General features: G+C 38.2%; 2 protein-coding genes across 2 annotated transcripts; both read left to right on the top strand.

Annotated features, from left to right (window-relative positions):
- Window positions 1–1,976: 1,976 nt before the first annotated feature.
- On the top strand, window positions 1,977–11,189 carry LOC136838079 (piggyBac transposable element-derived protein 3-like). The gene is made up of 2 exons (XM_067102926.1): window positions 1,977–2,913; window positions 10,978–11,189. The coding sequence occupies exons 1-2, from the start codon at window positions 1,977–1,979 to the stop codon at window positions 11,187–11,189; spliced, it is 1,149 nt and encodes a 382-aa protein (XP_066959027.1).
- Window positions 11,190–11,311: 122 nt separating this feature from the next.
- LOC136838078 (piggyBac transposable element-derived protein 3-like) lies at window positions 11,312–12,349 on the top strand. Its single transcript, XM_067102925.1, has one exon. The coding sequence runs from the start codon at window positions 11,312–11,314 to the stop codon at window positions 12,347–12,349; it is 1,038 nt and encodes a 345-aa protein (XP_066959026.1).
- Window positions 12,350–14,897: the final 2,548 nt, after the last annotated feature.

Below are 14,897 nucleotides of genomic sequence, written 5' to 3'. Positions count from 1 at the left end.
TATGAAGACTATCATTTTCTCAAACTAGAGCATAGTCATTCATGTAATGATGGCCACCTCCGGCGATTCCGGAGGAAATCTTTGCTAAGGGTCCTTTTTTTTTTTTTGTGGGGCCCAGGGGTCCAATTCAGCTGAAGAAAGAATCTTCAAGGAGTCTTCAGGGATTCTTCGGTGAAGATTTTGGCGCCAATACGAAGACTATCATTTTCTCAAACTAGAGCATAGTCATTCATGTAATGATGGCCACCTCCGGCGATTCCGGAGGAAATCTTTGGTAAGGGGTCCTTTTTGTTTTTTTTGTGGGGCCCAGGGTCCAATTCAGCTGAAGAAAGAATCTTCAAGGAGTCTTCAGGGATTCTTCGGTGAAGATTTTGGCGCCAATACGAAGACTATCATTTTCTCAAACTAGAGCATAGTCATTCATGTAATGATGGCCACCTCCGGCGATTCCGGAGGAAATCTTTGGTAAGGGGTCCTTTTTTTTTTTTTTGTGGGGCCCAGAGGTCCAATTCAGCTGAAGAAAGAATCTTCAAGGAGTCTTCAGGGATTCTTCGGTGAAGATTTTGGCGCCAATACGAAGACTATCATTTTCTCAAACTAGAGCATAGTCATTCATGTAATGATGGCCACCTCCGGCGATTCCGGAGGAAATCTTTGGTAAGGGTCCTTTTTTTTTTTTTTGTGGGGCCCAGGGGTCCAATTCAGCTGAAGAAAGAATCTTCAAGGAGTCTTCAGGGATTCTTCGGTGAAGATTTTGGCGCCAATACGAAGACTATCATTTTCTCAAACTAGAGCATAGTCATTCATGTAATAATGGCCACCTCCGGCGATTCCGGAGGAAATCTTTGGTAAGGGGTCCTTTTTTTTTTTTTTTTTTTGTGGGGCCCAGGGTCCAATTCAGCTGAAGAAAGAATCTTCAAGGAGTCTTCAGGGATTCTTCGGTGAAGATTTTGGCGCCAATATTAATATATCCCAGCGTCCTCATTTGAGACACACATTTCAAGATTTTTTTACCTCTTTTATCTTATCAATTTATCACATTTGAATAAATGCATGCATTATTTATTTCATATTGCACCCCATGACATCTTTTTATTAGTATTAAGAACTTTACAAGACTTTTATGAACAACCAAAGTTGTACAAAAATGTGCTCTTATCCTATCGTAATTTCAAGTAATTTTTTCCAAGTTATTTTAACTAATATATAATGAATTTCCAAAAGTATAGTAAATTAATCTATTACCCAAGCATTTTAAGTATAAATTGTCAATTATAAATCAAAGGAAGTTGTTCATTATCAACTTTGAAAATTGTGTCCTCAAATGAGGACGCTGGGATGAAGCATTATAAATCCTGATCAAACCTGTCGAAGTATGCTGGACGTGAACTTACCGGCCTACCTCGTTTTTTGTCTGTTTCTTTCGAATCTCTGTTGTGACCACATGCAGTGAGAGAATATCCATCTATGGTAAGCATTATTTTTTGATTACTGAAAAACTTAAAAAAAAAAAAAATAACAATATTGCTAAAAAGTTGTGATGAACAGAGAGGACAAACATTCCAGGACAATTTGAAGAAAATGAAAGAAGACTTGGATCACCTAACACCTCTGGAATTATATGAAACAATAATGTCCCCAGATATTTATGATCACATTGTGAAGGAAACTGTTCGTTATGCCACGGCCAGCAGAAACAAACTGGATTTTGTGTTCAGTGTAGATGAATTGAAATCTCTGATAGGAATTCTTCTTTTGTCAAATTTCCACAAATTGCCATCGGAGAGGCATTATTGGTCAAAAGATGAAGACCTGGGTGTGTCTATTGTAAAAAAAAGCAATGTCTCGGAATAAATTTCAAGGTTGGAAGAGTGTTGTGCATTTCTGTGATAATGCAGATGCAGAAAATAACAAAGGGGATAAAGGATTCAAAGTAAGAAGCCTGATTTCGAAGCTTCAGAAATCATTTGTTCAATATGGAGTATTTGAGGAATGCATTAGTTAGTGTTGACGAAATGATGGTAAAATATTATGGGCATAACTCCCTGAAGCAGTTTATCCAGGTGAAACCTACTAGGTTTGGATATAAACTTTGGGCACGTTGTGGGACCTCAGGCTACTGTTATAATTTTGATCTTTACTGTGGTAAGAATCCTCAGCTAGATAAGAATGATGAAATAGCATTGGGTTCAAAAGTTGTCTTGAAGATGCTTGAAGCTGTAGCAGATCCAGAATCTCATGCTGTTTATTTTTATAATTATTTTACTGGTTATGAATTATTAGTTCACCTACGAAATATTGGTTTTCAAGCGTCAGGAACACACAGAGAAAATTGTTTGAAGAACTGTACATTGAAATCAACAAATGATATGAGAAAAGAAACAAGAGGCTCATATGACTACAGGTTTGACACCAATGAAGAAGTACTGATGGTAAATTGGCTAGATAACAAATGTGTAACTGTTGGTACTAATTACGACACTGTAGAACCCCTTGCAAAGGTCCAACGTTGGATTAAGACATCAAAGTCAAAAGGAAGCGTTCCTCAACCAAATGCAATTTTCGACTATAATAAATGTATGGGTGGTGTAGATCACCATGATTGGTTAGTAGGGAAATATTCTGTTTCTATTCGAGGAAAGAAATGGTACTGGCCTTTATTCATTAGAATGAGAGATATGGCAGTTGTGAACTCATGGATCATTTATAAATTGCTGCACCAAGGACATGGTTTCACACATCTGAGTCTACTAGATTTCAAAAGGGCAATTTCTGTAGCTTATCTGAAGTTGGCTTGCATGGAAGGCTCAGTAGGAAGACCCTGTGGTACCTTACACTCACGCACAAATTTTGTTGATGTTCGTTATGATGGTAAAGATAATTTTATTGAAAAGCGCAACAATCAGCAGAGGTGTATGAACAAACCATGTACAGCAAAACCAAGAACCTTTTGCTCTAAATGCAATGTGACTCTTTGTATTGAATGTTTCAGCTCTTATCATAAAAGAAAATAAGATTGTCAGGTATAACAATAAAAGAAAGTACATTTAGTTTATGAAATTAAATTTTTTTTCAGCTAGAACTTAGGTGGAAATTCATAACATTTAAGTAAGAATGACAATATGGAACTGTTTATCTTTATCTGAAAAGATAATACTTTACTTAACAAATATAAACATAAAACCTATTGTCCCAGTGTCCTCATTTGAGGACAGCTTGAAAACATGATTTTATACCCCTTTGTCCCAGCGTCCTCATTTGAGGACAGCTTACTGTAAGCTTACCCTTAGAAATAGATTTTTCTTTCTACGTCATATGTTTTCTTGACCCTTAAATATATATTATTTAGCAAAAAATTCCAGAAATTCAAAAATACAAAAGTTGGGATTTAATGGGTTAAGACTATCATTTTCTCAAACTAGAGCATAGTCATAAAGGCTACCAGCTATACAAATGGTAGAAATTACCCTTGAAATTGAAAAATGACACCTGTTATACTGCTGAAGAAAGAATCTTCAAAGAGTCTTCAGGGATTCTTCGGTGAAGATTTTGGAGCCAATACGAAGACTATCATTTTCTCAAACTAGAGCATAGTCATTCATGTAATGATGGCCACCTCCGGCGATTCCGGAGGAAATCTTTAGTAAGGGGTCCTTTTTTTTTTTTTTTTTTTTTGTGGGGCCCAGGGGTCCAGTTCAGCTGAAGAAAGAATCTTCAAGGAGTCTTCAGGGATTCTTCGGTGAAGATTTTGGCGCCAATACGAAGACTATCATTTTCTCAAACTAGAGCATAGTCATTCATGTAATGATGGCCACCTCCGGCGATTCCGGAGGAAATCTTTGAAGGGGTCCTTTTTGTTTTTTTTGTGGGGCCAGGGGTCCAATTCAGCTGAAGAAAGAATCTTCAAGGAGTCTTCAGGGATTCTTCGGTGAAGATTTTGGCGCCAATACGAAGACTTATCATTTTCTCAAACTAGAGCATAGTCATTCATGTAATGATGGCCACCCTGGCGATTCCAGAGGAAATCTTTGGTAAGGGGTCCTTTTTTTTTTTTTGTGGGGCCCAGGGGTCCAATTCAGCTGAAGAAAGAATCTTCAAGGAGTCTTCAGGGATTCTTCGGTGAAGATTTTGGCGCCAATACGAAGACTATCATTTTCTCAAACTAGAGCATAGTCATTCATGTAATGATGGCCACCTCCGGCGATTCCGGAGGAAATCTTTAGTAAGGGGTCCTTTTTGTTTTTTTTTTTTTTGTGGGGCCCAGGGGTCCAATTCAGCTGAAGAAAGAATCTTCAAGGAGTCTTCAGGGATTCTTCGGTGAAGATTTTGGCGCCAATACGAAGACTATCATTTTCTCAAACTAGAGCATAGTCATTCATGTAATGATGGCCACCTCCGGCGATTCCGGAGGAAATCTTTGGTAAGGGGTCCTTTTTTTTTTTTTTGGGGCCCAGGGGTCCAATTCAGCTGAAGAAAGAATCTTCAAGGAGTCTTCAGGGATTCTTCGGTGAAGATTTTGGCGCCAATACGAAGACTATCATTTTCTCAAACTAGAGCTTAGTCATTCATGTAATGATGGCCACCTCCGGCGATTCCGGAGGAAATCTTTGGTAAGGGGTCCTTTTTTTTTTTTTTTGTTCCAGTTCAGCTGAAGAAAGAATCTTCAAGGAGTCTTCAGGGATTCTTCGGTGAAGATTTTGGCTTCTATCATTTTCTCAAACTAGAGCATAGTCATTACTAGCTATATAAATGGTAGAAATTACCCTTGAAATTGAAAAATTACACCTGTTATACTGCTGAAGAAAGAGTCTTCAAGGAGTCTTCAGGGAATCTTGGGTGAGGATTTTGGAGCCAATATCAAGACTATCATTTTCTAAAACTAGAGCATAGTTATTCATGTAATGATGGCCACCTCCGGCGATTCCGGAGGAAATCTTTGGTAAGGGGTCCTTTTTTTTTTTTTTTTTTGTGGGGCCCAGGGGTCCAATTCAGCTGAAGAAAGAATCTTCAAAGAGTCTTCAGGGATTCTTCGGTGAAGATTTTGGAGCCAATACGAAGACTATCATTTTCTCAAACTAGAGCATAGTCATTCATGTAATGATGGCCACCTCCGGCGATTCCGGAGGAAATCTTTGTAAGGGGTCCTTTTTTTTTTTTTTTTTTTTTTTGGGGCCCAGGGGTCCAATTCAGCTGAAGAAAGAATCTTCAAGGAGTCTTCAGGGATTCTTCGGTGAAGATTTTGGCGCCAATACTAAGACTATCATTTTCTCAAACTAGAGCATAGTCATAAAGGCTACCAGCTATATAAATGGTAGAAATTACCCTTGAAATTGAAAAATGACACCTGTTATACTGCTGAAGAAAGAGTCTTCAAGGAGTCTTCAGGGATTCTTCGGTGAAGATTTTGGAGCCAATATGAAGACTATCATTTTCTAAAACTAGAGCATAGTCATTCATGTAATGATGGCCACCTCCGGCGATTCCGGAGGAAATCTTTGGTAAGGGGTCCTTTTTTTTTTTTTTTTTTGTGGGGCCCAGGGGTCCAATTCAGCTGAAGAAAGAATCTTCAAGGAGTCTTCAGGGATTCTTCGGTGAAGATTTTGGAGCCAATACGAAGACTATCATTTTCTCAAACTAGAGCATAGTCATTCATGTAATGATGGCCACCTCCGGCGATTCCGGAGGAAATCTTTGGTAAGGGTCCTTTTTTTTTTTTTTTTGTGGGGCACCAGGGTCCAGTTCAGCTGAAGAAAGAATCTTCAAGGAGTCTTCAGGGATTCTTCGGTGAAGATTTTGGCGCCAATACTTAGACTATCATTTTCTCAAACTAGAGCATAGTCATTCATGTAATGATGGCCACCTCCGGCGATTCCGGAGGAAATCTTTGGTAAGGGTCCTTTTTGTTTTTTTTTTTTTTTGGGGCCCAGGGGTCCAATTCAGCTGGGACTCTTGCGTGGTTAAGGTGGCATATTCTAATCCTGGGGTAAAAAAAAAAAAAAGTCCAGCCTCAAAAATAGAACTTTCAAAATTTTCGACCTAACTTACCCTTGTTAGTACAGTTCTATTAATTTTGGGGATGTAAAATTTTTTGGGCCAATATTTCCAGTTTCCAAAAATCGATGAATAGAAATTCAGACTTGCAGGGATTCTAAAATGACTCTTAGCTACGGGGCCTCAAAGTCGATTTTTTTCTTATACAATAAAATTCAGGCATCCAAAACTCAGCAAGGCCTGAACGTATTGTTGTTTTGTATGAATTTTTTTAATTTTTTTCAAAATAAAGGGGCTCTAATTGAAGCCTAATGTCCATGACAGGTTCCCTCTCGGCTATGGGACCTCAAAGTTGGTGTTTTTGTTAATTTTACATATGAACCTTGCAATTTCAAAATGACACTCCATTACTTACAAGGTTACAGGAACCTTGAAACTGAAAAATGACACATGGAATACTACAACAGAGTGCCAATGATGAAAGGCTACCAGCTATATAAATGGTAGAAATTACCCTTGAAATTGAAAAATGACACCTGTTATACTGCTGAAGAAAGAGTCTTCAAAGAGTCTTCAGGGAATCTTGGGTGAGGATTTTGGAGCCAATATGAAGACTATCATTTTCTCAAAACTAGAGCATAGTCATTCATGTAATGATGGCCACCTCCGGCGATTCCGGAGGAAATCTTTGGTAAGGGGTCCTTTTTTTTTTTTTTTTTTTTGTGGGGCCCAGGGGTCCAATTCAGCTGAAGAAAGAATCTTCAAGGAGTCTTCAGGGATTCTTCGGTGAAGATTTTGGCGCCAATACGAAGACTATCATTTTCTCAAACTAGAGCATAGTCATTCATGTAATGATGGCCACCTCCGGCGATTCCGGAGGAAATCTTTGGTAAGGGTCCTTTTTGTTTTTTTTTTTTTTTGGGGCCCAGGGGTCCAATTCAGCTGAAGAAAGAATCTTCAAGGAGTCTTCAGGGATTCTTCGGTGAAGATTTTGGCGCCAATACGAAGACTATCATTTTCTCAAACTAGAGCATAGTCATTCATGTAATGATGGCCACCTCCGGCGATTCCGGAGGAAATCTTTGGTAAGGGTCCTTTTTGTTTTTTTTTTTTTGTGGGGCCCAGGGGTCCAATTCAGCTGAAGAAAGAATCTTCAAGGAGTCTTCAGGGATTCTTCGGTGAAGATTTTGGCGCCAATACGAAGACTATCATTTTCAAACTAGAGCATAGTCATTCATGTAATGATGGCCCACCTCCGGCGATTCCGGAGGAAATCTTTAAAGGGTCCTTTTTTTTTTTTTTTTTATGCCCAGGGGTCCAATTCAGCTGAAGAAAGAATCTTCAAGGAGTCTTCAGGGATTCTTCGGTGAAGATTTTGGCGCCAATACGAAGACTATCATTTTCTCAAACTAGAGCATAGTCATTCATGTAATGATGGCCACCTCCGGCGATTCCGGAGGAAATCTTTGCAAGGGTCCTTTTTTTTTTTTTTTTTTTGGGGCCCAGGGTCCAATTCAGCTGAAGAAAGAATCTTCAAGGAGTCTTCAGGGATTCTTCGGTGAAGATTTTGGCGCCAATTTGGCCAAGTCATTCTAATGAAGATGGCTACCAGCCATGATTCTAAATCTATCATTCATTTTCTCAAACTAGAGCATAGTCATTCATGTAATGATGGCCACCTCCAACGATTCAAAAAATCTTTGGTAAGGGGTCCTTTTTTTTTTTTTTTTCTAGGCCAATTTTGGGGATGTAAAGAATCTTCAAAGAGTCTTCAGGATTCTTCAAAGATTTTGGAGCCAATATCAAGACTATTTTTCTCAAACTAGAATAGTCATTCATGTAATGATGGCCACCTCCAGCGATTCCGGAGGAAATCTTTGTAAGGGTCCTTTTTTTTTTTTTTTTTTTGGGGCCCAGGGTCCAATTCAGCTGAAGAAAGAATCTTCAAAGGAAGATTCTTTTTTGAAGATTTTCAGGCATCCAAAACTCAGACTATCATTTTCTCAAACTAGAGCATAGTATTCATGTAATGATGGCTCCGGCGAAAATCTTTGTACTCCTTTTTTTTTTTTTTTTAAAGGGGTCCAATTCAGCTGAAGAAAGAATCTTCAAGGGATTCTTCAGGTTCTTCGGTGAAGATTTTGGCGCCAATAAAGACTATCATTTTCTCAAACTGTCATTCAAAATGTTCACCTCCGGCTTCGGAAAATCTTTAGTAAGGACCTTTTTGTTTTTTTTTGTGGGCTCAAATTCAGTTGAAGAAAGAATTTTTAATTTTTGGCAAATATGAAGACTATCATTTTCTCAAACTAGAGCATAGTCATTCATGTAATGATGGCCACCTCCAATTCCGGAGAAATCTTTGAAGGGTCCTTTTTTTTTTTTTTTGTGGGGCCCAGGGGTCCAATTCAGCTGAAGAAAGAATCTTCAAAGGAGTCTTCAGGGATTCTTCGGTGAAGATTTTGGCGCCAATATTGAAGACTATCATTTTCTCAAACTAGAGCATAGTCATTCATGCCAATGATGAAAGCTCAGCTATTAAATGGTTGAAATTACCCTTTTTTTTTTTTAAAATGACACCAATTAGCTGAAGAAAGAATCTTCAAAGAGTCTTCAGGGAATCTTGGTGAAGATTTTGGAAATACGAAGACTATCATTTTCTCAAACTAGAGCATAGTCATTCATGTAATGATGGCTACCTCCGGCGATTCCGGAGGAAATCTTTGAAGGGTTTTTTTTTTTTTTTTTGTGGGGCCCAGGGTCCAATTCAGCTGAAGAAAGAATCTTCAAGGAGTCTTCAATTCTTTCTTCAAAAAGATTTTGGCGCCAATTATCATTTTCTCAAACTAGAGCATAGTCATTCATGTAATGATGGCCACCTCCATTCGATTCGGAGGAAATCTTTGGTAAGGGGTCCTTTTTTTTTTTTTTTTTTGGGCCCAAAGTCCAATTTTTACTGAAGAAATCTTCAATGGGTTACTTTTTTAATATCATTTTCTCAAACTAGAGCTAGTCATTCATGTAATGATGCTACCTAATTCCAAATGAAATCTTGTAAATTTCCTTTTTGTTTTTTTTTGAACCAGGGGTTAATTCAGCTGAAGAAAGAATCTTCAAGGAGTCTAGAGGATTCTTCGGTGAAGATTTTGAAAATATGAAAAATATCATTTTCTCAAACTAGAGTAGTCATTCATGTAATGATGGCTGAAATCTTTGCCAATAAATGGTAAAATTTTTTTTTTTTTTGTTTGACACCTGTTATACAGTATTCATGTTCAGAAGAAAGAATCTTCAAGGAGTCTTCAGGGAATCTTCGGTGAAGATTTTGGAGCCAATATGAAGACTATCATTTTCTCAAACTAGAGCATAGTCATTCATGTAATGATGGCCACCTCCGGCGATTCCGGAGAAATCTTTGGTAAGGGGTCCTTTTTGTTTTTTTTTTTTGTGGGGCCCAGGGTCCAATTCAGCTGAAGAAAGAATCTTCAAGGAGTCTTCAGGGATTCTTCGGTGAAGATTTTGGCGCCAATACGAAGACTATCATTTTCTCAAACTAGAGCATAGTCATTCATGTAATAATGGCCACCTCCGGCGATTCCGGAGGAAATCTTTGGTAAGGGTCCTTTTTGTTTTTTTTTGTGGGGCTCAGGAGGTCCAATTCAGCTGAAGAAAGAATCTTCAAGGAGTCTTCAGGGATTCTTCGGTGAAGATTTTGGCGCCAATACGAAGACTATCATTTTCTCAAACTAGAGCATAGTCATTCATGTAATGATGGCCACCTCCGGCGATTCCGGAGGAAATCTTTGGTAAGGGGTCCTTTTTGTTTTTTTTTTTGTGGGGCCAGGGTCCAATTCAGCTGAAAAAAAGAATCTTCAAGGAGTCTTCAGGGATTCTTCGGTGAAGATTTTGGCGCCAATACGAAGACTATCATTTTCTCAAACTAGAGCTTAGTCATTCATGTAATGATGGCCACCTCCGGCGATTCCGGAGGAAATCTTTGGTAAGGGTCCTTTTTTTTTTTTTTTTGTGGGGCCCAGGGGTCCAATTCAGCTGAAGAAAGAATCTTCAAGGAGTCTTCAGGGATTCTTCGGTGAAGATTTTGGCGCCAATACGAAGACTATCATTTTCTCAAACTAGAGCATAGTCATTCATGTAATAATGGCCACCTCCGGCGATTCCGGAGGAAATCTTTGGTAAGGGGTCCTTTTTTTTTTTTTTTTTTTTTGTGGGGCCCAGGGTCCAATTCAGCTGAAGAAAGAATCTTCAAGGAGTCTTCAGGGATTCTTCGGTGAAGATTTTGGCGCCAATATTAATATATCCCAGCGTCCTCATTTGAGGACACACATTTCAAGATTTTTTTTACCTCTTTTATCTTATCAATTTATCACATTTGAATAAATGCATGCATTATTTATTTCATATTGCACCCCATGACATCTTTTTTATTAGTATTAAGAACTTTATAAGACTTTTATGAACAACCAAAGTTGTACAAAAATGTGCTCTTATCCTATCGTAATTTCAAGTAATTTTTTCCAAGTTATTTTAACTAATATATAATGAATTTCAAAAGTATAGTAAATTAATCTATTACCCAAGCATTTTAAGTATAAATTGTCAATTATAAATCAAAGGAAGTTGTTCATTATCAACTTTGAAAATTGTGTCCTCAAATGAGGACGCTGGGATGAAGCATTTTAAATCCTGATCAAACCTGTCGAAGTATGCTGGACGTGAACTTACCGGCCTACCTCGTTTTTTGTCTGTTTTTTCGAATCTCTGTTGTGACCACATGCAGTGAGAGAATATCCATCTATGGTAAGCATTATTTTTGATTACTGAAAAACTTAAAAAAAAAAAAAACAATATTGCTAAAAAGTTGTGATGAACAGAGAGGACAAACATTCCAGGACAATTTGAAGAAAATGAAAGAAGACTTGGATCACCTAACACCTCTGGAATTATATGAAACAATAATGTCCCCAGATATTTATGATCACATTGTGAAGGAAACTGTTCGTTATGCCACGGCCAGCAGAAACAAACTGGATTTTGTGTTCAGTGTAGATGAATTGAAATCTCTGATAGGAATTCTTCTTTTGTCAAATTTCCACAAATTGCCATCGGAGAGGCATTATTGGTCAAAAGATGAAGACCTGGGTGTGTCTATTGTAAAAAAAAGCAATGTCTCGGAATAAATTTCAAGGTTGGAAGAGTGTTGTGCATTTCTGTGATAATGCAGATGCAGAAAATAACAAAGGGGATAAAGGATTCAAAGTAAGAAGCCTGATTTCGAAGCTTCAGAAATCATTTGTTCAATATGGAGTATTTGAGGAATGCATTAGTTAGTGTTGACGAAATGATGGTAAAATATTATGGGCATAACTCCCTGAAGCAGTTTATCCAGGTGAAACCTACTAGGTTTGGATATAAACTTTGGGCACGTTGTGGGACCTCAGGCTACTGTTATAATTTTGATCTTTACTGTGGTAAGAATCCTCAGCTAGATAAGAATGATGAAATAGCATTGGGTTCAAAAGTTGTCTTGAAGATGCTTGAAGCTGTAGCAGATCCAGAATCTCATGCTGTTTATTTTTATAATTATTTTACTGGTTATGAATTATTAGTTCACCTACGAAATATTGGTTTTCAAGCGTCAGGAACACACAGAGAAAATTGTTTGAAGAACTGTACATTGAAATCAACAAATGATATGAGAAAAGAAACAAGAGGCTCATATGACTACAGGTTTGACACCAATGAAGAAGTACTGATGGTAAATTGGCTAGATAACAAATGTGTAACTGTTGGTACTAATTACGACACTGTAGAACCCCTTGCAAAGGTCCAACGTTGGATTAAGACATCAAAGTCAAAAGGAAGCGTTCCTCAACCAAATGCAATTTTCGACTATAATAAATGTATGGGTGGTGTAGATCACCATGATTGGTTAGTAGGGAAATATTCTGTTTCTATTCGAGGAAAGAAATGGTACTGGCCTTTATTCATTAGAATGAGAGATATGGCAGTTGTGAACTCATGGATCATTTATAAATTGCTGCACCAAGGACATGGTTTCACACATCTGAGTCTACTAGATTTCAAAAGGGCAATTTCTGTAGCTTATCTGAAGTTGGCTTGCATGGAAGGCTCAGTAGGAAGACCCTGTGGTACCTTACACTCACGCACAAATTTTGTTGATGTTCGTTATGATGGTAAAGATAATTTTATTGAAAAGCGCAACAATCAGCAGAGGTGTATGAACAAACCATGTACAGCAAAACCAAGAACCTTTTGCTCTAAATGCAATGTGACTCTTTGTATTGAATGTTTCAGCTCTTATCATAAAAGAAAATAAGATTGTCAGGTATAACAATAAAAGAAAGTACATTTAGTTTATGAAATTAAATTTTTTTTCAGCTAGAACTTAGGTGGAAATTCATAACATTTAAGTAAGAATGACAATATGGAACTGTTTATCTTTATCTGAAAAGATAATACTTTACTTAACAAATATAAACATAAAACCTATTGTCCCAGTGTCCTCATTTGAGGACAGCTTGAAAACATGATTTTATACCCCTTTGTCCCAGCGTCCTCATTTGAGGACAGCTTACTGTAAGCTTACCCTTAGAAATAGATTTTTTCTTTCTACGTCATATGTTTTCTTGACCCTTAAATATATATTATTTAGCAAAAATTCCAGAAATTCAAAAATACAAAAGTTGGGATTTAATGGGTTAAGACTATCATTTTCTCAAACTAGAGCATAGTCATAAAGGCTACCAGCTATACAAATGGTAGAAATTACCCTTGAAATTGAAAAATGACACCTGTTATACTGCTGAAGAAAGAATCTTCAAAGAGTCTTCAGGGATTCTTCGGTGAAGATTTTGGAGCCAATACGAAGACTATCATTTTCTCAAACTAGAGCATAGTCATTCATGTAATGATGGCCACCTCCGGCGATTCCGGAGGAAATCTTTAGTAAGGGGTCCTTTTTTTTTTTTTTTGGGGCCCAGGGGTCCAGTTCAGCTGAAGAAAGAATCTTCAAGGAGTCTTCAGGGATTCTTCGGTGAAGATTTTGGCGCCAATACTTAGACTATCATTTTCTCAAACCAAGCATAGTCATTCATGTAATGATGGCCACCTCCGGCGATTCCGGAGGAAATCTTTGGTAAGGGGTCCTTTTTTTTTTTTTTTTTGTGGGGCCCAGGGGTCCAATTCAGCTGAAGAAAGAATCTTGAAGGAGTCTTCAGGGATTCTTCGGTGAAGATTTTGGCGCCAATACGAAGACTATCATTTTCTCAAACTAGAGCATAGTCATTCATGTAATGATGGCCACCTCCGGCGATTCCGGAGGAAATCTTTGTAAGGGTCCTTTTTTTTTTTTTTTTTTTGTGGGGGCCCAGGGGTCCAGTTCAGCTGAAGAAAGAATCTTCAAGGAGTCTTCAGGGATTCTTCGGTGAAGATTTTGGCGCCAATACGAAGACTATCATTTTCTCAAACTAGAGCATAGTCATTCATGTAATGATGGCCACCTCCGGCGATTCCGGAGGAAATCTTTGGTAAGGGTCCTTTTTGTTTTTTTGTGGGGCCCAGGGGTCCAATTCAGCTGAAGAAAGAATCTTCAAGGAGTCTTCAGGGATTCTTCGGTGAAGATTTTGGCGCCAATACGAAGACTATCATTTTCTCAAACTAGAGCTTAGTCATTCATGTAATGATGGCCACCTCCGGCGATTCCGGAGGAAATCTTTGGTAAGGGGTCCTTTTTGTTTTTTTTTGTGGGCCCAGGGGTCCAATTCAGCTGAAGAAAGAATCTTCAAGGAGTCTTCAGGGATTCTTCGGTGAAGATTTTGGAGCCAATACGAAGACTACCATTTTCTCAAACTAGGGCATAGTCATTCATGTAATGATGGCCACCTCCGGCGATTCCGGAGGAAATCTTTGGTAAGGTGTCCTTTTTTTTTTTTTTTTTTTTTTTTTTTAGGGGCCCAGGGGTCCAGTTCAGCTGAAGAAAGAATCTTCAAGGAGTCTTCAGGGATTCTTCGGTGAAGATTTTGGCGCCAATACGAAGACTATCATTTTCTCAAACTAGAGCTTAGTCATTCATGTAATGATGGCCACCTCCGGCAATTCCGGAGGAAATCTTTGGTAAGGGGTCCTTTTTTGTTTTTTTTTGTGGGGCCCAGGGGTCCAGTTCAGCTGAAGAAAGAATCTTCAAGGAGTCTTCAGGGATTCTTCGGTGAAGATTTTGGCGCCAATACGAAGACTATCATTTTCTCAAACTAGAGCATAGTCATAAAGGCTACTAGCTATATAAATGGTAGAAATTACCCTTGAAATTGAAAAATTACACCTGTTATACTGCTGAAGAAAGAGTCTTCAAGGAGTCTTCAGGGAATCTTGGGTGAGGATTTTGGAGCCAATATCAAGACTATCATTTTCTAAAACTAGAGCATAGTTATTCATGTAATGATGGCCACCTCCGGCGATTCCGGAGGAAATCTTTGCTAAGGGGTCCTTTTTTTTTTTTTTTTTTTTGTGGGGCCCAGGGGTCCAATTCAGCTGAAGAAAGAATCTTCAAAGAGTCTTCAGGGATTCTTCGGTGAAGATTTTGGAGCCAATACGAAGACTATCATTTTCTCAAACTAGAGCATAGTCATTCATGTAATGATGGCCACCTCCGGCGATTCCGGAGGAAATCTTTGGTAAGGGGTCCTTTTTTTTTTTTTTTTTTTTTTTTTGTGGGGCCCAGGGGTCCAATTCAGCTGAAGAAAGAATCTTCAAGGAGTCTTCAGGGATTCTTCGGTGAAGATTTTGGCGCCAATACTAAGACTATCATTTTCTCAAACTAGAGCATAGTCATAAAGGCTACCAGCTATATAAATGGTAGAAATTACCCT

This window comes from Macrobrachium rosenbergii, unplaced genomic scaffold (assembly GCF_040412425.1).
Source record: "Macrobrachium rosenbergii isolate ZJJX-2024 unplaced genomic scaffold, ASM4041242v1 13917, whole genome shotgun sequence".
NCBI classification, from domain to species: domain Eukaryota; kingdom Metazoa; phylum Arthropoda; class Malacostraca; order Decapoda; family Palaemonidae; genus Macrobrachium; species Macrobrachium rosenbergii.
The sequence above is the reverse complement of the archived record's forward strand: the minus strand, read 5'-3'. Positions and strand labels throughout refer to the sequence as shown.